Source organism: Lepidochelys kempii, chromosome 2 (genome assembly GCF_965140265.1).
Source record: "Lepidochelys kempii isolate rLepKem1 chromosome 2, rLepKem1.hap2, whole genome shotgun sequence".
NCBI lineage: Eukaryota > Metazoa > Chordata > Testudines > Cheloniidae > Lepidochelys > Lepidochelys kempii.
In genome coordinates, this window is record NC_133257.1 from 24,644,520 (window position 1) to 24,667,040 (window position 22,521).

The window sequence follows — 22,521 nt, forward strand, 5'->3', positions numbered from 1 at the left end:
TAATACAGATGCCTACCACTAGTCATTGTGTAGGGGCTAGTTTTGTTGATTGCTTTGTGCAGAATAGTTTTTGGAAGGCTGGTGTCATACAACTCTAAAAAACGTTCCCTAGTAAGTGTTAACAGGGTTTTGAGCTCATCAGCAGAAACTGTTGAAGGTTGCTTGCCTGATTCCCGCCTCTCTGCAAAACAATAAGAAAAAAGGGGAAAAAATTACTGTTCAAGCTGCTAAGCAATTAGGAAAGATTGGACCCTGGTTGGGAGAGAATTTAGTTGACAAGACATGCAATACTGTATACTTTAGGGACATGTTACTAGTTTATTCCATTAGCACATGTGGAACATTGGGAAGGCTGAAGTTCAGAGATCATTTTCACAAGTGCTTTTTATGACTAAAGTTACCTTCAGTCTATTGACATCCTGTTAACTGCAAACCATTTACATTATGATCGGGCTATTAAAACTGCAGTCTCTCCAAAGTACGTTTTCATTTAATTAAATCTGCTCGATCAATGAAACTAGATTAAATATCAAGGGACAAACAAAATGTTCCTTACTCACCCAAAGTTGAGGCACTTAAAGAGAAAAACCTTTCAGTCCGGTTTACAATGATACACCCACTTACAATAAACATGAATCTCTAATAGACGTTCAACCTCCACCATTAAAAAATAAAAGAGAGAGAGGGAGAGAGAAAGAAACACTACTGGAGATTAACAGAAAGAACTACAAAGTAGCGGAATACTGAATCCCCACAATAGTCTCTTTCTGAAATCATCTTTTCAGCAATAAAACCTGGTTGCTCTCCACAACATATTTATGAAACATAGACTCAAACACCAAAATAAAAATCAGCGCTCTTTCATCTCTATGGTTTAAAAAAAACATAGCAACAAGTCATCACAGATGTATTACTAATTGTTTCCTAACTGCAAACAATATTAAATGTTTCTATTCCTTCTTCATAGACTATCTTCCCGGGACTTTATATATTAAACAGTCACATTAAAAATTCAAAATGAAGATATATTTGTTGAATACCGATTTGAGATCCAGTGGTGATTTAATCTGATATTCTCTCCATTACTTACCGAGACATTCCTTCAAGGCCAATGCTTGGACATAAGCCAGTTTCTTTTCTCTCTGTAGTATCTGCTCTCCATAGAAATGTGGAAGAGAACTGATGAAGTCAGCAGTACAAAAGCCTGTATGGATTATGAGAAAGCCATTCTTAGGTATGTCTCATATGACTTAGGAAATCACCAGCTCATGTTTATTTCTTAAAGGAGCTATCCTTGTGTATGACGCAAGTACACATGCATTACTATATATTTCATATTAAGAAAGCCATAGCTAGAATTTAGTATTTGGCTGAATCCTTTAAAGCAAGGAAATTAAAAGCGAAGGCTGAAAATCCACCCAGAAGTCACCTTATTGTGCACAACTACCAAGGAGGTCTCCACATGCTTGGCAATCTTTTTCCATATTACACGCTATAATAAATAAGCACGGTTTGGATGAAATATCTGCCTAATCCTTAGCTTTGAATTTCCATGCTGTTATGCATTAAAGTCAGACTTTGAATCTTGATATGTTATTGCAGTTAATATAATTAACATGTATAGGAGGTAAACAGACTACTGCATTTGATGTTTGAACATAACCCATTGTTTCCAATTTCTATAACATATTGGGAAGGACTTTAGGGTTTTCCCCCACCACCTTTTTCATCTGACTAAGATAAACTATTACGATCAGGCAGTCAATTCTATTCCGTTTCCATTTCCTCTAATTACAAGGGAACAGACTTCCTCTATCTGAATGTCATCTAAGTCAGCCTTGCAAAATTGGACTTGTCCATTTGCCTAGGGAAAATAAAAAAATTTCATCTCAAGGGTAAGCAACTAGAATTTCGGCTGGGTTGGTCAATTTTCATGACAATTTTGCAAGTCTGATTTAAGTATTCATTTTAACTGGAGTTGTACAATAAAGCACTCTCTTTGCTCCATGTGGCAATGAAAGTATCACAAATGATGGGCTATGCATCTCTCATAGAATATATTGAAATCACATACATTTTAACTTGAACTTAAAGATTTAGTTTAAAGTTATTAGTTCTTCTGACCTTTTCCATCAATGTTAAATAATTTTTACAAGTATATTGCTGAAACAAAAATATGTTATCAAATGTAACTATTCCCCTTAGTTTTCCCCACCTTATTACTGTAAATAAACGGCATATATTGTCAGTCACCTCCACCAACCCCCCAGAAACCCTTAAAAAACAGAGTTTAAGTCTTACTTGACTGTGTTTCTTCTGTGCTTGTCTGTAGCTTTCCATTTATTAAAGCAAGAGTGGCTGTGCCATTGATCTGATTGGCTGAATGAATCAAAGTTGCTTTACACCCTCCAAAGGCATTGCTTTGTACCAAGAAATAATATTGGCAGGACTCTCCTTTTAGCTCAATTTCTGGAACTAAGCAAATACCAACAGATAATCATGAACCATTCTGAGAAAAAAAAGTCTTTAAAATAAGCATAATATTTTCTAGACTCTAACATGGTGTCACTTGCATGGCCTCTAGCCTTGTCAGCTGAGATTGAATCAGATCACATTAGCCAGCAGAATCAAATGTGCTCAGTATTTTGATGGGAGACTTCTAAAATATTCTAAATGCATCAGGTGCAAATACCAAATCCAAATGTGCCACTGATTCTTTCACATTAATTTTCAACCTGTATCCTAGTATGATGCCTATGGACAAGAGATAAATATGAGGTATTGACCACTTGTGGTCATTAAAAATCCTAGGCACTTTTTACAATATTAGCAAGGTTAATTCTGGTATCCTTGACAACATCTAATTGGGTTATCATATTGTGCCTGACACATCACTTTAATTTCAACAGGATAAGGGTGGGTTTGGTTTTTTTACTTTCTGTCTTGAACTACTGGATAACATAGTTGTGTGTTATTTAAATGCTGCTGCCACCATGTACGAGGCAATGTCTGCATGTAGTTGATAATTAACTTTGTAAAGTACATTTGAGATCTTTGGATGAGAGGTGCTCCATAAAATTTCAGTTATTATTAAATGAGAAGATAAATACCTTAAATCTTACCTTGTTATGAGTCAGAAAAGTTAGTTCTATCCTAAAACAGGAGCAAAACTGTATGCTTAGTCTGCTACATTTGTAAAGATGGTGGTGGTGGATGGAATCTTTGCTAGTGGGAAACCCTTCTTTGAACATTTGGATTGAAACAATCCTAATTTTTTAGAAATGTGTTGTGAAGTGTTAGGCACCTCACTACTCCTCCTCCCTCACCCCCCCAAAAAGTCAGAAAATAGGATTATTCATTAACTATGTACATTTCTGTAAATGCTTTTTATTATGAGGCAGATACTACTCACAAAGCAGGTATTTATCCTAATAAATTAAAATATTTAAACTCTTTATTAAACATATAAGGATAGCAAGAAACGTCTGCTGTGAAGCATATGAAAAATACTCCATTCTATTTCTTAACAAAAGCATGGATCATATGGATTGTACTAGAATAAAATCTATCACTGTGAACTTGACAGTAATAACTTTGAAGAAACTATTTTTTCAGGTTTTATACAAACTATTAAATTGACAGATGTCTGCTAACACAAGAAGCTCAGAGATTGAGCACTTCAGAATACTGTATTAAGCTTCAAAGATCAAATCACTTAATACCACCTTCAAGCTTTGTTATCCCTCTTGTATTGAGGCATTTATAACACTGTCTCAAAAAATAATATTTTAGACAGATTTAAGCAGTCAAAGTTCAACAAATCTGTATTAATATTGTATAAAATATTCTAATGTTTTCTAGAACAGTTTTAATTTAAATTAGGGAGAGAAATCAAATTGGTATCTATAGCTGCACAAGCATTACATTCAAGACATCCATTCATCCATGTATTCTCTTTATGTCCACCTCGCAGTATTCTCTTCATCTCAGACACTTATTCTCATTTTGAGATGTCAAGAAAAGGTGTTTTCACGTCTTCTTTTATATTTTAATCTTGATGAAGCATTGTACCTCTCTCACATAATTAAGAGATTGTGGACCAGCACCTATTCAATTTACTCAAAACAGGCTAGCCACAGGCTTTGGAGAAAGTGGTATACAGTGTACTTCTACTTGAGCTGGGAGATTAGGAATACTAGCCTTCAATATGAGAATGTTCTTCTGTGCTCATGTGGTTTCACCTGTGCTGTCACTTCAATCAATGAAAATCCAATGGCTAATCTTCTCTATAATCACATCACATCTGCCCTTCCTCCCCTCCCCACCCAGCCCAGCCCACGTTTCACAGCATTAAGCTTCCTGCCCTCGCTTTCAAGGCCCTTCACAATCCTGCTCCTCTCTCCCTGTCATTTATCCCCATATATCCTCCTCTTTGCCAATGACAACAAAAGGGCAGATGTGGCTGCTTCTCATGCAAATGTCACCTTGCCTATTCCATGCTTGCCCCACATAGATGGATGTCTTCCGTTAACAGATTTGTAACGCCACTAGCCTTTCCTCCTTCAATCTCTTCCTCAAGATACACCTCTGACATAACAGGCAGAGGCCAGATGAGCATAGTTGACACTTCATTTATCATATATTTTGAGGACTACAACTGCATATGCGTACTGAATTATCTGATTATATGCCTCTTCCCATAAACCTATGTCACTTGTCTTCTTAGGCTATAAACTCTTCAGGAAAGAGACCATGTTTACAATGTATAGCACAATGGAGAGAGTGGACTGGAAAGAGCCCATGATAATCTAATTATAAATTTGTACAGAGTATGGTCAAAATCTTGGGGCATAAGTAACTTGTTCAGTTATACTGACCAATGATCCCTGACAACTTCTGCAGCTATCATCATTGTTGGCTAACTAAAGTGTATCATATCACTGTTAACATAAACCAATGGCCTTGAATTAGTTTGTAAAATGAGGCTTTCATCTTTTTAAAATAAAAAGGAAAGGAGAGACATCAGATTCAGCTGAGGATCCAGCTCTTAAAGACTAGCACACAACGGTACCTTTAAGCCACATTTACATTCCCCTGATCCCAGGGCTGGCTGGACCCACCACAAAACTTGCACAGGTTATTTTTAATTTTTCTCTGCTCTGAATTTATAATAGCTAAGGCCTTTTGTATGTTATGGAGATTCTGTCACTGTTGCTAGCCCCAGTGCAGCTCCATTTCGAAGTAATGCAACTATTCTATATTCATGCTAATAAAAACTTTATACTTAGGCTTGAAAGGATTAGATTTTTATTGGTAAATGCCATTTTTACCACACACACAAAAAACTATTTCAATCAATAACAATCAAAATTTACAGATAGGCAAAGAAAGAAAAATGCTGCTTGAGAACTTGGAGTTTAATTTAAGAATATTTACTTTGTATATTTTGATATGCAATGTTGACAATTTGTGTTTTAATGGTTAAAAAGCTATAATTTTTTGAATCTCAATATCTACTGTCATTAAGAATTATTGTCTGACCTCCTCAGCAATTTCCTGGAACTATGAAAATTTAAATCAACAAAAAACAGAAAAAAATGCTTAAAAACAAACATTGATATTATCTGTTGAAATAATAACAAAATAAAAATCAAATTCTGCCAAGCCTACTTATATTATATACTCCTGATGCACACATAAACACAACACCCCTACACATATATTACTTACTGGTTATGTCCTTTGGTTTTTTGGCCATATATTCCTTCCATTTTTTTGTACTCAGCTGGCTAGGAGATGGAATCAACATGTTGCTTACATTGCAAGGCAAAACAAATAAGGCTCCTACCTGTAGAAAGAGCAAATACAGTGCTCTCAATATGACTCCTATAGTCATAGAGTTCAAAGCCAGGAAGGACCTCTAGAATATCTAGGCTGACCTCTTTGAACATCACAGGCCGCCACCACCCCGCACACATTAAGCCCAACAATGGAAATGAGACCAAAGTAAATGAGACCCACAGGCAGAGAATAGAGGGCACTGAGGTAAATCAATCTTGATGCCCCCAAAATGGCAGGGATATGATTATGTGAGATATACCTAGATAAACCTGGCAAGTGACTCGCACCCACATGCTACAGAGGAAGGCAAAAAAACCCCAAGGTCACGGCCAATCTGACCCGGGGGAAAATTCCTTCCCAACTCCAGCTCTGGCAATCAGTTAGACCCTGAGCAAGAGAGCAAGAACTGGCCAGCCAAGCACCTGAGAGGGGGAATGCTCAAATGTTCAGCAACACCTCAAAGCCCTGGCCCATCTTGTCCAGTGTACCATCTCCAGCTGTGATCATCCCTGATGCTTCAGAGATAGGAGATTTAAAAAACTGTCCCAAAATACACGGGGAAGAGTGGAAGGGGATGGATTCCCTCCTAATCCATGCTGGTGACTGGCTGAAACCGTGTAGCATGAGCTGATTAGAGTATACCTGCTCAAGGTTTCCTCTTCTTTAGCTATTGGTTAGAGGCTCATTAAAGTACATTTCTATTAAAGACACTCCTTCCTTCTTTTGTTCACTGTCAAACAGGGCTTGTCTCTATTGGTATCATGCTGAGTTGAGTTAAGCAGAAGCAGCATTCCCAACTGTGAAAAGTTAGCTTTTTAAAATCAAGGGAAAGTTAAGAAATGGAGTATTGCTGGATTCACATATACTGTATTTTCTGTTTCATACCTGATACAGAGATTTAATTCACATTATAATTGCAAATCTCAACTCAACCTAAATCCGGTAAGGCTAACAATATCTCCATATAATAATAAAATCTGAAATTAATTGTGTACTCCAATAAATAGCCACAGTGGGCTACTCTCCATTCTCAAGAGAGGACGTATCTTTTTTATATTTTCTGTTTTCCAATAAATTCAGATATTGGATGTTGCTTCTGCCAATATTTCTCTCTCAGGACAATAAATGTTAGTAATAAGGAGAACGACAGAAGTAACTATGTTTATTTACTTGAGCATTCAGGCTGCGGAATCAGGAAAAATACATTTTTCAGCAAGTTTCTGATGTACTTCTTTAAAATATGCATTGTACTGTATTTAATAGACTGCATATAAAACTTTTAGAACATTTTCAATTAGTACAGATAATTACACACAATTTTCAGAGCATCTCTAGTTTATCATAGTAAGTATGCATAAAATGTTCTAAAAGCTTTTTTTAAATTATGAAGAAAAACTAAAGTTACTAAACATAATTGACATGTCTGCTAAATACCATTTTTACACATCGTAATTATCTGAGTTATACCAATGCCCAAAAACCTTGTGGTTTGTTTGTTTTTTGGAACAGGTATACTTTTAAAACAACTAAGCTGTTTAGTCATAGAAAATGAAGAAGGGGTTTGAGGAAAATACATTCCTTAGCAGAAATCCTAAATATCAAGCTGAACACCAGAGCCAGTTTTCAACACCTACACTGTACACACTTAAAAATATGGCTTTATAATGGAACCACAACTCCACACTGTAACATGAGTAACTTGCTATAATTATATCAATTTGCCCACTGCAGCCAATGTTCTGATTACTGTAGATTACTTTTAAAAACATCAGAAACATTGTGTAAACATACCTACATTGCCTTAAAAATTCAGGCAAACAGCATTTTCAAATGAACATTACTGCATAATTATTCATAGGTATGGTACCAAGAATAAGCAAGAACTATTGTATCTGAACAAAGAGTTAAAAAGCACTGTCCTACGAAAACTATAGAATGTTCTCAGTTTTTCAAAATATATCGGCTTTTCTTGCCATCACGATCTGCAAAATATAAAAATGTCTCCATCAGCCTAGGACTGCAAAATAAATGATGCACTATGCCTTCTTGTTTTCTGCATTAGAGAAATAAGAGGTAAGATAATACAGTGGCTTGTTCAACAGCATTTAGAATGCACTGTTGAGGAAATTTCTAACCACCAACATTCAACATGAGAAATGGAGGGATAAGGCTATCACCAGTTTTTATTCCTATTCCCCTAGGAGGCAAGAATGTCCAACACTGCGAGGAAATCAGTGACTTTGGGCAGGTCTACACTAGAAGCGCTACATCAGCTTGTATGAACTGTGCTCCACATATAGGTAACTAGTGAAATGTAATGGCCTGTGACGTAAAGGAGGTCAGAATAGGTGAACTAATGGTCCCTTGTGGCCTTAAAACCTATGAATATGGCAAATACACTGAAGATATGGCTGGCCCAACAGTATAGCATCTATGCAACGTACTGCCCTGCAGAACATAAAAAATTACTCAGAGTACTCTGCTGTTTGTGTTTATGAAGGTCGGCAGGGGAAAGGAAGGGGGGGCTCTTGTTGTAAAGGGGCTTAAAAAAGGTTTGTGGGAACAGAAAATAACCAAAGAGGGTGGGGTCAGTAATTTTTGTTAAAGGGTTAAACTGAATTATGAAAATGAGCAGACAAGACAGCTATGGGAGTGAGGATGAGTGGGATTCAAAGTGAGTATCAAGATGTGCTATGAGGTCAAAACTTAGCTGAAGTTCACAATTTAATGGGCATCGGAGTTCTGTTCTTGGAAACTATAAAGCACAGACATCTAAAAAAAAAAAAAAAAGGCAGATTTTGGCCCTAGAAGAAAATTTTGGAGGAGGCTCCTTGGAGATCAGGTGTTAAATTAAAAGTACACAGAAACAGATTATGCACAAATAATTTTGAAAAAAAATTGCTGCAAAGTTGATAAAAAAATATACCTTTTCACAGAGAGAAGAAATCTGGTCCAAAAGCAGTGTAGACTTTTCATTGATACTGTTTCTGGCCAAGTTCCTGTATAGAAAAGTTTAAGGAGCCATATCTTCAAATGGTTTTACTGGTTGCTGTTTTATAAATCATTTTATTATCATATTCTACGCGAAGAAACATTTTAATCCACCTAAATACAAACTAAACCACCACCGTCCTCATTATTGTCAAAGCATTAGAATGAATAAATTCTCTTTATCAGATGGGGTAATATACTAACTCAGGCATTTTGTAAATATATGTTATGATATACAGCATATTTATTGAAAGCTGCCAAGTAACCGTGTAGGAGCAATTTTTTTATATACTTTATTGAATCTCTAACCATTATGATAGTTAATTATTTTTATATATATCAAGATTTTAATCAGCTCGTATCAAATGTTACTGCTGAAGCCTGAATTTCTGGTAACTTCTACAGAGCAACAGATATATTGTCATAACTGAGGCACTCCAGGCCCCAGCAGCACTCATATCACCTGGATGGTGAGTTGCCTTCTTCTGTTTCTTTCTTTAATTTTTTGTTGTTGTTGTTCTGTCGAACAAAATCTGAGATCCATCTTTCACTCTGCACTCAACCACCAAAATAGCAGGTGATAGTTTTGAGATAATCATTTAGGATCCAATCCTTTGAGGTGCTGACAGACCTTTACTCCTGGGGTCTTAAAGAAAAGTGGTTAAACTGTATAATAATATATCCCGCAGACCTCGATAAGAGATTAGATTTGTATTTTTATGTTCTTCCTCTCTGGTGTGCTCAACATACGTGAGTGAATGGTTCCTGGTGGGTCCTTCAGAGAAAGCTGTTCATTATAACGAATGGGTTCAGTTTAAGATGGGTATTTGTGTTCTGACTACAGTCATATTTGTACTTTCTTGGGGGCTTTAATGAGAGGCCCAATTATATTTCTTCTTGCATTCTCTTCCTCTTCCTCAATTTCTCTGTTTTTAAGTTTAGTGATTTCACGGTACATGGAATATCCTTCTGTAGGATAAAAACATCACCTCTTAGTTCTGAAAGGCATTTGATTGGCAGCTTTAGAAACAGACTGACAGTATCAACTGCAGAAAGTGCTGGTCTGGATATTTTAACTTCTGTGCTAGAAGACAAAGGGCTCCTTAGCTATCCATTCCCTTTAATTTATACCAGTTTTGTGTAAATGTGTCTCTACACACTGGAATAAGCTATATACATTAAAACCACTTAAGGCTTTTCTTCACACAGAAAGCTCAACATTAGTGGAGTGTCACTATAACAAAATAGGAGCGCATAGCAAAATATCCCCTTCTCCTCTTCATCCTACAAAAAGCAGCATGGCCCTCTTTGTTTCAACCTGTTAGGTAAACTACGCAAGCTAAGATTATTTGTTTAATTTTATCATGGCATTAGATCAAAGCGAGTGTGTTACTTCTAGTGCACTTTATACCTCCACTTACAAAACTAAGCATGACAAACTTCATATGGCTGTGAGCCTACTTCATTTTAGCAGGCTGTAAAGACTTGGCTTTTTGCCTACCTCTGATCAAGCTATTTGCATATCACAAACTAATCCATGATCTTTTTCCTTTTATTATATGTAGGGATAATTACTACTATGGATGGAGGCTTCTCTATTAGGTAAATGTCTTTTAAATCATGTAAATATTCCTACGCACGATGTATATAGAGTATTATGGTCTATTAACCCAGAACATTAAAGGGTATGCCTACACTGCAAGAAAAGACCCGTGGCAGTAAGTCTCAGAGCTGGATCAACTGATTCGGGATCGTGCTACAGAGCCAAAAACAGATGTTCGGACTTGGACTAGAGCGCAGATTCTAGGATCCACTCCCTCTCACCAGGTTCCAGCCTGAGTCCAAACACCTACGCTGATATTTTTAGCCCCACAGCACAAACCCAAGTCTGCTCATTGCCATAGTTACTTTTTGTTTGGGGTTTTATTTTGTTTTTTTGCAGTGCAGACATACCCTTAGAGCTACAATACTGCCTCCAGTTCACAGCAGAACTGCCACAGATGTCAGTTCCAATGTAACAGACAAATCTCTTTCAATTAATATACTTGTTATTCTGTATTCCGAAAAGTCTGGGAGTGGGAGGAATTTCTCACTCTTTTTTATGTATAGTACAGTCTAAATGGATATGGGACTACTTCAATAGACTGGTATGATCACTAATGCACTGAGGAGTACTTTAATTGACGGAGTATTAAAACATCCTGAGACAATATTAAACAGAGATAATTACCTAGCTTTGGAGAACTCAGTTTAAAAAAAGGGTCACAAGTGCTCAGACTAATTAGCACTATTCAGGTCTTGCTGATGGGGGAAACTAGATTCATACATCAGTGCCATTTTTTTTTCTGATTGGCCATATAACTTTAATATGTGTAATGAAGTCCCTCTTGCAATTAGCCAAGAAACACGCTTATTTTTAGAAGATGGTTTAAGAAAAATGGTCCAGATTTAGAATGAAAGATAAGAGGAATTCAGTATATTAAATTGAACACCAGAGCATTTTCTTTTAAAGCGATCAGAAATTAAATTTAAGAAAGAATAGAGACATTGGACAATAAATGGTTTGACTCTTGCAAAAATAAAATGAAGCAGGACAAGAAGCTCTTTTACCCTGAAGGGCCTCCCCTTAAATGACCAGCTGCCAATACAAGGTGAATTTAAATACTGTGCAGAATAAGATGGAGAATATATTGGTTTACATGCCTCATCTAGTCATTGCATATTGAGATATTTTTTTTTGAAATTTTTTTTTTAAATCACAGATTTCTATAACAAGAGAAGTATTACTGTGCTATAGAAAGGTAAACATTACCATAGTCTCACATCACATACTACACAGTACTTGATGTAATTGGTAATATAATCAGAAAAATAGTTTTATAATATTAATATGCATCTTTATTTTATTTCGTTTTATAGAAGCGCTAAAAGGTGCCTAGGCACCTTTGGCATAACTAAATATACATCATAAGTATAGCAAATTAAGGTAGCCCACCACAGCCCCCGTCCTCTTCCCCCACTTTGCAAACACCGGGGGGGAAAGAGGAGCTTTGAAACAAAAGGATACAGCTCAAATTCAAGATCTGATACAAAATAGGATGGCAGATCTGAGAGCACCACCAGCCGCATGAATTCTAACACAGGACCATAATAATGAAAAACCTGAAAAGAAATTAAATTCAGAATTTGTAACTTTTATATTTTAGATATTATTTCAGTGGGACTTAATCATTTGCTTTAAGTGCTTTGCTGAACTGGGTCCTTATTTAGAAACACATCTGAAGCAGGGAGGTGGGAGTGAGAAATAGAGGAAGGTTTTGCAATATAGCCAAATTAAAATATAATTAAACATCTTAAAAGGGCAAACTTATGAAATGTGCCTAAAACAATTCTTCCAATAGATTCCTTAGACTATACATATGAAATAATATGTGCAGGGCTGCTTCTGAGCCCATCTTCCCTCAGATACTATAAATACAAATCATCCAAGACCATACAATTAAGGACAAAATATATTTAGAAGCTTTAACTGTAAAAAACTATTAAAATTCATATATGTGGTTACATTAAAGGGGTTTCATATTAAGTAGTTTCCACCAATAAATGGATTTAGATTTTTAAACTTTAAAAAAGACGACCAATTTCCACTGGGTAAAAATGGTACAAGCAATTTTCAGAAAAAAGTGTTTAATAAAGTAAATAAATGAATATATGCTTCCAACATGCTACAGTAGTATTTAACATTAAATTTTTTGAAAGCTAAGAAATCAGAACCATTTTTCGTTTCTACTTTGGGAACGTAGTGTCACATTTTAGACATGTAATTACATCAAATATTACAGATACTATCCAGACAAAAATATGAACAAGATAAGCCTTAAGAGCTGTACATTATAGAGTCAGTACTTTTATATTTGTTTTTGAATCCTGACTATCGCTTCCCTCATTATTAATTTCCTCAGGAAGGTAAAAAAAGTGAACTACTGTAGTTCAAAGAAAGATCAAACACAGGCCTTACCTCTGGCAAAATATTAGTAGTCTTTGATTGTGCTGTTTTCTTGGCAGCAAAGCAAGTATTTAAATGTGATGTGCTGAATGGTTTGGCCGAGACACCCTTTATGCAAAATTTTGGAAACCTAACTTCAAATCCAAACTAAAGAAAATAGATAGAATATTTTAAAAAGGCAGATACAAAGCCTGACATTAATGGGATGAATTAGGTTAGAAAAATGTTCATGTTCTTGCATATCAAGCATTTGGTGCAACTAGCGGATGAAGAATTAAATAAAGTTTACATAAAGCAAAGCATTATTTTAATAAACCCATTTTTCTTCAGTCAATTAAATACACAATTACTTTAAAAGGATATGGCCCAACAGATTTCAACAAACAACTAAGTACAAATAATATTAGGGTTGGATCACCAGGCAATGTACTCAAGATTAAGACATTGCAAACACAAGCAGAGTCTTCTACAGTTGAATGGTTGCTGCTTTTGTGCTAGATGTGGGTTTTCATCTGAGTACTACAAAATAGCACAGAAAGAGGATAATGGCTTGTCATGAACAACAAAAGATTTGGCTTAGAAACACACACACACACACACACAAACCTAAGGTAAAGAGGGTAAAAAGAATGGTACCTAAAGTTAGGCCCCTAAATCATGAAACTCCACAGTTTAGATATACTGAATTACAAAAAAAAAAAAAAAGTCAGCTTGTACTGTCTCCGTTTAGAAAAAAAGTCTTAATGATTAAAACTTGTTTCTATATAATTAGATTGTTAAAAAATTCAGATGAAAGCAGGAAGTTTAAGCATTTATAATACAGTATATATCCCATAACAATTTCATACAGCATGTGTACACAGTGAACCAAAACAAAGTTAACCAAAACTAGAAAAAATTAATTTACCTTTCTTTCCCATATCTGAATCTCTCCTCTCCACAGCTCTTTTGAATCAATAATATTTATTAGATTATCTGAAGCCACAACATCTGCTGATAGGTAGTCTGCAATTTTTTGCCAGCCACTGTAAATGTAAAGAAAAAAGAATGAATCTCATATTTCATCTAGTTTTACAGATTAACATGCTATGTGGTTTAATCCAATGTATCTACTAAATGTTAGCACTAAACACAGACTTCTGAAAATATGTGAACACAGAGAAATATGTATAACTTTGTACTCTGAAAAGTACAAACTTTTACAGAAATGCTGGCTCCCCCTTCTGTAGGGGAAGGTGTTTCCGTGCTCCACCAAGATGACAGTAGGATGCACTGGCCTGTATCAAGCAATGACTGGCTTGGCAAAATAAGTCGGCCTGTAATTAGCAGTCTTGTGGTCTGCACGTCCTACTATTGGCCATCTCTGTGTACAAAGGGGAATAAGGAGGCATGTATGGAAAGGGAAGACATTGGCTTCTCTTGCCAACTAGAAGATCTCCCTACCCTTGTTCATTGTTTGTGTGGGTTTACATGTTGAAAGAGCAGGACCAGGTTGCCTCATTATGGATAAGGGATATTCAGCACAGCACGGAGCTAAGCCTACTTGATCCAAAGCAGGTTGCACAGGGAAGTGTTGACTACCATACTTGAAACTAGGAAGGAATTTTCCATTGTGATAAATTGATCATGATAGTTTTTCATCTCCCTCTTTGTGTATTAGCAGGTGTCTTACGACAAGTAAATATTTTCTCTAGCTATAGGTGTTTATTTCAGGACTACGCATTTAGTTTCCTTGTTTTATCACAATTCTATTGACCAGGTCTCAAGCAAGGTAACATATTATGGGATTAACCCTCTGTCCCAAATGCCAGACTTGGATTTGAAAGAAAGTACATGGTTATGGCAAATGACAGCAAGACTATGGATGACTGAGCCTACCTATTGGACCCAAAGCTTAGGCACCCCTACTCTAGTTCCCAATTCTCTTCATTGGGAAAAAAGCAGCTGAAGTGACTTGTGGTTAAAAATAAAACATATCAAAGGCATTCTATATTTTACACTGAGCTGACTAGGTGGGAGGGTAATAGGCAATCAACAAACTTGGGTGTAATTAAAAATATTCAAGTCAATAGTCTTAACTTCAAAAGGCAAAAATAGCAACTTGATTCCTGTTGTAAATATAAAGGGAAGGGTAAACACCTTTAAATCCCTCCTGGCCAGAGGAAAAACCCTTTCACCTATAAAGGGTTAAGAAGCTAAGATAACCTCACTGGCACCTGACCAGAATGACCAATGAGGAGATAAGATACTTTCAAAGCTGGAGGGGGGGAGAACAAAGGGTCTGTCTGTGTGTGCGATGCTTTTGCCAAGACAAGAGCAGGAATGCAAGTCAGAACTCCTGTAAAGAGTTAGCAATCAATCTAGTTAGATATGCGTTAGATTCTGTTTTGTTTAAATGGCTGATCAAATAAGTTGTGCTGAATGGAATGGATATTCCTGTTTTTATGTCTTTTTGTAACTTAAGGTTTTGCCTAGAGGGATTCTCTATGTTTTGAATCTGATTACCCTGTAAGGTATTTACCATCCTCATTTTACAGAGGTGATTCTTTTTTCTTCAATTAAAATTCTTCTTTTAAGAACCTGATTGCTTTTCATTGTTCTTAAGATCCAAGAGTTTGAGTCTGTGTTCACCTATGCAAATTGGTGAGGATTTTTATCAAGCCTTCCCCAGGAAAGGGGGTGTAGTGCTTGGGAGGATATTTGGGGGGGGGGGAGAGACGTTTCCAAGTGGGCACTTACTTTGGTGGTGGCAGCATAAAGGTTCAAAGACAAAAGGTAAAACAGTTTGTACCTTGGGGAAGCTTTTAACCTAAGCTGGTAAGAATAAGCTTAGGGGGTCTTTCATGCAGGTCCCCACATCTGTACCCTAGAATTCAGAGTGGGGAAGGAACCTTGACAATTCCCATTTTATAAAAATTACAAACCCAGATTCAAAGTTAATCAATAATAATTGCGTGTTGTAACATATTAACTTTATACAATAGGTTATGTAAAATGAAGCCAGGATATCAGGGAAAACTAGATATATGAGGGAAAGTTGAGTAAAATGAGATAAAATATATTTATATAATGTGCCCTAGACCAGGGGTATCCAAACTTTTTGGATCGCGCACCCCCAGGGCCAGCTCTGGGGAAGCAAAAAAAAGAAAAAGCTGCCACCAGTGTGCCGCCGAAGGGTCAGCGCTGCTTTGGGGGGGCTCCTCTTGCCGCGCACCCCCATGGGGGCTCTCGCGCACCCCACTTTGGAGACCACTGCCCTAGATATTAAGGAAGCTTTTTAAATGCTTGCATTTCTGTCGGCCCCTTTGCTGAAAGCATGTATTTACAGCAACAGAATTGTCTGGATAGCTCCTCCTCTTAAATAACGAGAAGAGAGAAATCTGTACTTTCCTAAAGAATACCTGTCAAGAACGAAGACATTGCATGAGCTTTATTAAAAGCAGTAGCGCATGTTGACGCAAAACAAATAACGAACCTGCTTGAACAACTAAAAAAATCGTACCCTTTATAGTCATTTGTTGCTATAGTGATTTTTGCAGAATGCCATTCTCTCAGATGTTTCAGGGCACCAATAGCAGGTAAGCAGTCTTTTAACTTGGGGGCATCTCTTTCAGAAGACTGTAGTATTACATCAACCATGGCTCTTCCTGTAAATAAAACACACATGGTGTGCATTAATTGCATTCATCTCATTTTAAAGAGTAAGCCAAATTTATAAAACATTCTATAGAAGATAGGTTTTACTGCTGATGGAGATCAGATATGTTTAAAGGGGCAGAATCAAGAAATGTAGGAACAAGATTTGAAACACTGCTATTGGAATTTCAGCCTGTCTCTTTAGCATCTCCTCTTGGATGTCTTGTCACCAGCTTATGCTCCACAGGAAAACCAAAACGCATTATCTTCTCTCCCAAACATTCTCTACTTCCCTCCCTTCTCTATCACCATCAACAACTCCAGCCCTGTGACTCGAGTCAATGATACACAGATTATTTTTGACTCCCCCTTCTCCCTTGCCAGGCTGTGTCTGGTTTCATCCTCCTCAACCTCTTCAAGGTGTGTACTTTTCTTTCCATCCCTCACAGTGAAATCCGCCATTCAGACCCTCTATATCCTGCCTTGATCACTGCAACATCCTCCACTCTGACCTCCCAAAAAAAATCACACATCGCTCACTTCAGTCCAGTCATTTTCCTTGCCTGTTGATTTGATCATCACTCTCCTTTGGATCTCTCCACTAACACTCCACACCCACTTCCGCCACCCATCAGCTAGTGAATCAAATGTAAGCTTCAAAACTCTCTAATTCCCCCTCCCTATTCACACTTGCACATTGGGCTTCATGTTACCTACCCTCCACCCCCTCTCTGCCAATGTTCTCAACCTCCATCTGCCTTCTCACAATCAGTTACCTCCATCACTTCTTCCACACAGCCCCCACCACATGCATGGTCCAACCTCCCTGAGCTTATTCACAAGGCAAATATCCAGTCCATGTTTAAGTCACTAAAGTATCCACTTCTGCAATGCCACCTAGAGTGAAACTAGCTGACATTTAAAAATTCCCCATTTGTTGCTCCCATTCCCTTAACTTCTGTCTGTCTGTCCTTAGCCTGCAAGCTCCTCAGAACAGGGACCTTCACGATAAACACTAGCCTTTCTGTGAAATTACCAGGAGCAGGGAGCTTGTCCGATAACTGATGTAGACTCTCTGCAGATTCTTCATAGACACTGAAATTAAAAAGGATTACCAGACTGAAAAAGTTTATATACAAAATTATCCAGAACTAAATTACCTGTAATGATATTTAGCACTTCATGAAAGTATATTACGTCTTTAAAGCACGAAGCAATTACCATATAAACCCTGCAAGGAATCACTGACATTTCCACTTTACTCACAGGGACACAAAGGCAGATGGAGAAATCACTTAACCTAAGGCCACAGAGTCAGTGGTAGAACTGGGTTTAGAATTCAAGAGTATTTGGCTCCCAGCTCTGTGCTCTGTCCACTAGTCTATGCTGCCTCTCAAAGCGAGTAACCAAAGGTAAAATCTTCAGCTTCATTTACAGCTCTTTACAATCTTCTGCTCTGTAGTACTATAGCTATCAACATATTAACAATAATGGATAACTATCCATCCTATGTATTTTACTACTTACATTTAATATGAGTAGTTTCATTCTCAGTGCTACACATTTACCTATTGCAACAGAATCTACTACATTTACATGTGTAATATTATTTTCCAGAAGAGACGTGCAAGGCATGCCTTATCTTGGTACAAGTGACAGCATAAGAACATACACCATATACACTACATAAAAGCCTAGATTTTAAACTTAAAAACGGTAGGAATTTAAGTATCTAAGATTTTAAACAGCCAGAAGAAAAGTGTAGTCAATTGGTTCCCTCTAAGATTAAAAAAAACCACCCCAATATCTCTAGAATGCCAACTACTCTATATGTTAACAACCTGTGCTCTATGCTGCCATTTCCTCACTATCAAGATTTGTAATTTGTTCTTTAGAACCGAAGTTTTGGGGATTTTTTCTTAAGCTCTTCCCTGAATTCAAGTCACCTGAGCAAATGCTGTGTTACAATGAATCAACTTTAGACCTAGCGTGCTGATTTCTGCAAGAGTGAGCCATCCCCTTTTTGGAGTGGTTACACTTGAGGAGGCAAGAAGCTTGTGTTCCTATTACTGGGTTTTTTTGTGATTACTTTCATGAGTTCACGTTTTGTGACATAGCTGTTTTGCTTTTTGGATTTTTAGTTATTATTAGGGCCCTACCAAATTCATGGCCATGAAAAACGCATCACGAACTGTTAAATCTGGGGTCTTTTGTGTACTTTTACTCTATACTACACAGATTTCACGGGGGACACAAGCGTTTCTCAAACTGGCGGTCCTGACACAAAAGGGAGTTGCAGGGGGATCACAAGGTTATTTTAGGGGGCTCGGGGTATTGCCACCCTTATTTCTGTGCTGCCTTCAGAGAGCAGTGGCTGTTGGCCAGATGCCCAGCTCTGAAGGCAGCACCCTGCCAGCAGCACCCCGGAAGTAAGGATGGCAATACCGTACCATGACATCCTTACTTCTGAGCTGCTTCCTTCAGAGCTGGGTGGCCGGAGAGTGGCAGCTGCTGACTGAGGGCCCAGCTCTGCCGGCAGCAGCACAGAAGTAAGGGTGACAGTACCATACCACTTCTGCGCTACAGCTGGTGGCAGCTCTGCCTTTAGAGCTGGGCTCCTACAATTACAACACCATGAAATTTCAGATTTAAATAGCTGAAATCATGAAATTTACTATTTTAGAAATCCTATCACCATGAAATTGACCAAAATGTACCGTGCATTTGGTAGGGCCCTAGTTATTATTGTTGGGTTAACCATCTCCTTCTCTTTTGTATCTCCACTAAGATGTTGTGAGGGGAGCAGTGTAAGCCTTGCTGTGATGGAAGAGATCCCGCTAGGCTCCCCATGAGGCATAACCACTTCCCCTTTGAAAAGTTTATTGTTGGAGTTCTAACATGTTTCAATTATACAAAGGCTTTATTATCCAGATTATACATTGTTGAAAAGCCAAAGGGAAAAACCTAACATTCAGTTTTGCTTGTATTAGGACTCTGTGCCTTTAAAAACAAGGAGGAGGAGAAAATGGCAAAGGCAAGTGAAAAGCAGAGCCAAGACCAGATGAGTACTGCCTCATCTGTTCTCTGGCCTACATAGAGGGGATGGAGTGTGAGTAGATAAGTGACAGAGACCTATCAGAGATGTCACTGAACTGTGGGCAAGAACACTGTGGAGTAGCACTGGGTAGCACTATTGCAACTGGCATGTTCTGGCAATTCTGGCATTACAGTGGTGCAGAGGGACACAGTGGAGGATGCAACTGTGTTTATCTTTGCTCAGAGTAAGTGAAATAACAGTGGTATGAATGTCAGTGCACACTTGGAAGAAGTTGTGAGTGTAGACACATGGCACCTACCCAAGTGCTTGGTGGTTACATCTGCGGTAGAATGGTCTACATTAGAGCATTTTGGCAAAGTCAAAAATGCTGTAGAGAAGATCCTAAAACTGGTGTTACTTGGAAATATTTTTTGTAGATTATCATCAGAATAACAAAAGTGAGTATACAAAAACTAAAAGCCTGATTTTAAAAGTATATTTGAAGACACACTGCTATCTATTTTATAAAGATGCTATGTTTCAGAGAATAACTGACTGGCTCTTCTAGTGGCAATTTCTCCCCATGATGCATTAGCACATTTTATAGTTTTTAAACTAAGGGCTGAGGGAAAGCCAACAGGTACAGAGAAGCATGTGGTTCGGACAGAGACATCCCTTAGGGAAGGATCTACTAATGGAGATTCCCTATGTCTTAGTAAGCAGGAGAGTATGGAAGATAAAATACAGGTATGATTTGATGAGAAACAGTCAAATGAAAAAAAGTCTCATTCAATTACATCATGTAATGGGAGACAGCTAAAAAGTAACAAGTTTTTAAAGTGCTTATATACCAATGCTAGAAGTCTAAATAAATAATAAGATGGGTGAACTAGAGTGCCTCGTATTAAATGAGGATTATTGATAATAATAGGCATCACAGAAACTTGATGGAATGAGGATAATCAATGGGACAGAGTAATAACAGGGTACAATATATATCAGAAGGACAGAACAGGTCGTGCTGATGGGAGAGTGGCACTACATGTGAAAGAAAGCACAGAGTCAAATGAAGTAAAAATCTTAAATGAACCAAACTGTACCATAGAATTTCTATGGATAGCAATTCCATGCTCGAATAATAAGAAGATAGAAGTAGAGATATATTACTGACCACCTGACCAGAATGGTGATAGTGACTGTGAAATGGTCAAGGAGATTAGAGAGGCTATTAAAGTAAATAACTCAATAATAATGGGGGATTTCAACTATCCTCATATTGACTGGGTACATATCACCTCAGGACAGGATGCAGAGATAAAGTATCTTGACATCTTAAATGACAGCTTCTTGGAGCAGCTAGTCCTGGAACCCACAAGAGGAGAGGCAATTCTTGATGTGTCCTAAGTGGAGCGCAGGATCAGGTCCAAGAGGTGAATATAGCTGGATCACTTGGTGATAATGACCATAATATAATTAAATTTAACATCCCTGTGGCAGGGAAAACACCGCAGCAGCCCAACACGGTAGCATTTAATTTCAGAAAGGGGAACTACACAAAAATGAGGAGGTTAGTTAAACAGAAATTAAAATGCACAGCACCAAAAGTAAAATCCCTGCAAGCTGCATGGAAACTTTTTAAAGACGCCATAATAGAGGCTCAACTTAAATGCATATCCCAAATTAAAAAACATAGTAAGAGAATCAAAAAAGAGCCACCATGGCTAAACAACAAAGTAAAAGAAGCAGTGAGACAAAAAGGCATACTTTAAAAAGGAGAAGTTAAATCCTAGTGAGGAAAATAGAAAGGAGCATAAACTCTGGCAAATGAAGTGTAAAAATATAATTAAGAAGGCCAAAAAAGAATTTGAAGAACAGCTAGCCAAAGACTCAAAAAGTAAGAGCAAAATGTTTTTTAAGTACATAAGCAGGAAGCCTGCTAAACAACCAGTGGGGCCACTGGACGATCAAGATGCTAAAGGAGCACTCAAGGACGATAAGGCCATTGCAGAGAAACTAAATGAATTCTTGGCATCAGTCTTTATGGTTGAGGATGTGAGGGAGATTCCCAAACCAGAGGCATTCTTTTTAGGTGACAAATCTGAGGCACTGTCCCGGGTCGAGGTGCCATTCGAGGAGGTTTTGGAACAAATTGATAAACTAAACAGTAATAAGTCACCAGGACCAGATGGTATTCACTCAAAAGTTCTGAAGGAACTCAAATGTGAAATTGAAGGACTACTAACTGTACCTAACATTTAAATCAGCTTCTGTGCCAAATGACTGGAGAATAGCTGATGTGACACCAATTTTTAAAAAGGGCTCCAGCGGTGACCCCAGCAATTCCAGGCTGGTAAACCTGACTTCAGTACCAGGCAAACTGGTTGAAACTATAGTAAAGAACAAAACTGTCAGACACATAGATGAACATAATTTGTTGGGGAATAGTCAACATGGTTTCTGTAAAGGGAAATCATGCCTCACCAATCTACTAGAATTCTCTGAGGGGGTCAACAAGCATGTGGACAAGGGGGAATCTAGTGGATATACTGTATTTAGATTTTCAAAAAGCCTTTGACAAGCTCCATCACCAAAGGCTCTTAAGCAAAGTAAGCAGTCATGGCACAAGAGGGAAGGTCCTCTCCTGGATTGGTAACTGGTTAAAAGATAGGAAACAAAGGGTAGGAATAAATGGTCAGTTTTCAGAATGGAGAGAGGTAAATGGTGGTGTTCCCCAAGGGTCTGTTCTGGGACCAGTCCTACTATACATATTCATAAATGGTCTGGAAAAAGGGGTAAACAGTGAGGTGGCAAAATTTGAGGATAATACAATACTCAAAACAGGTAAGTCCTAGGCAGACTGCGAAGAGTTACAAAAGGATCTCTCAAAACTGGGTGACTGGGCAACAAAATGGCAGATGAAATTCAATGTTGATAAATGCAAAGTAATGCACATGGGAAAACATAATCCCAACTATACATATAAAATGATGGGTTCTAAATTAGCTGTTAC

At 37.6% G+C, this 22,521-nt stretch overlaps 1 protein-coding gene across 10 annotated transcripts in view; it reads right to left on the reverse strand.

The window, feature by feature from the left end:
• The window catches only part of MTBP (MDM2 binding protein), a 60,625-nt gene that overhangs the window by 30,304 nt on the left and 7,800 nt on the right, over positions 1-22,521 (reverse strand). For 9 of the 10 annotated variants that reach the window (XR_012157102.1, XR_012157100.1, XR_012157103.1 and 6 more), the window contains 10 exons: positions 17,511-17,569; positions 16,341-16,485; positions 13,746-13,863; positions 12,851-12,985; positions 11,900-11,994; positions 8,768-8,840; positions 5,731-5,848; positions 2,302-2,475; positions 1,091-1,204; positions 17-181 (listed from right to left, as the gene is read on the reverse strand). Coding sequence is in view for 6 of the 10 variants with exons in the window: in XM_073330241.1 (XP_073186342.1) it covers positions 17-181; positions 1,091-1,204; positions 2,302-2,475; positions 5,731-5,848; positions 8,768-8,840; positions 11,900-11,994; positions 12,851-12,985; positions 13,746-13,863; positions 16,341-16,485; positions 17,511-17,569 (1,196 nt within the window). In the remaining 4 variants the exon portion in view is untranslated. The remainder of the gene's footprint in view (positions 1-16; positions 182-1,090; positions 1,205-2,301; positions 2,476-5,730; positions 5,849-8,767; positions 8,841-11,899; positions 11,995-12,850; positions 12,986-13,745; positions 13,864-16,340; positions 16,486-17,510; positions 17,570-22,521) is intronic. The other variant, XM_073330237.1, reaches the window with a different exon arrangement.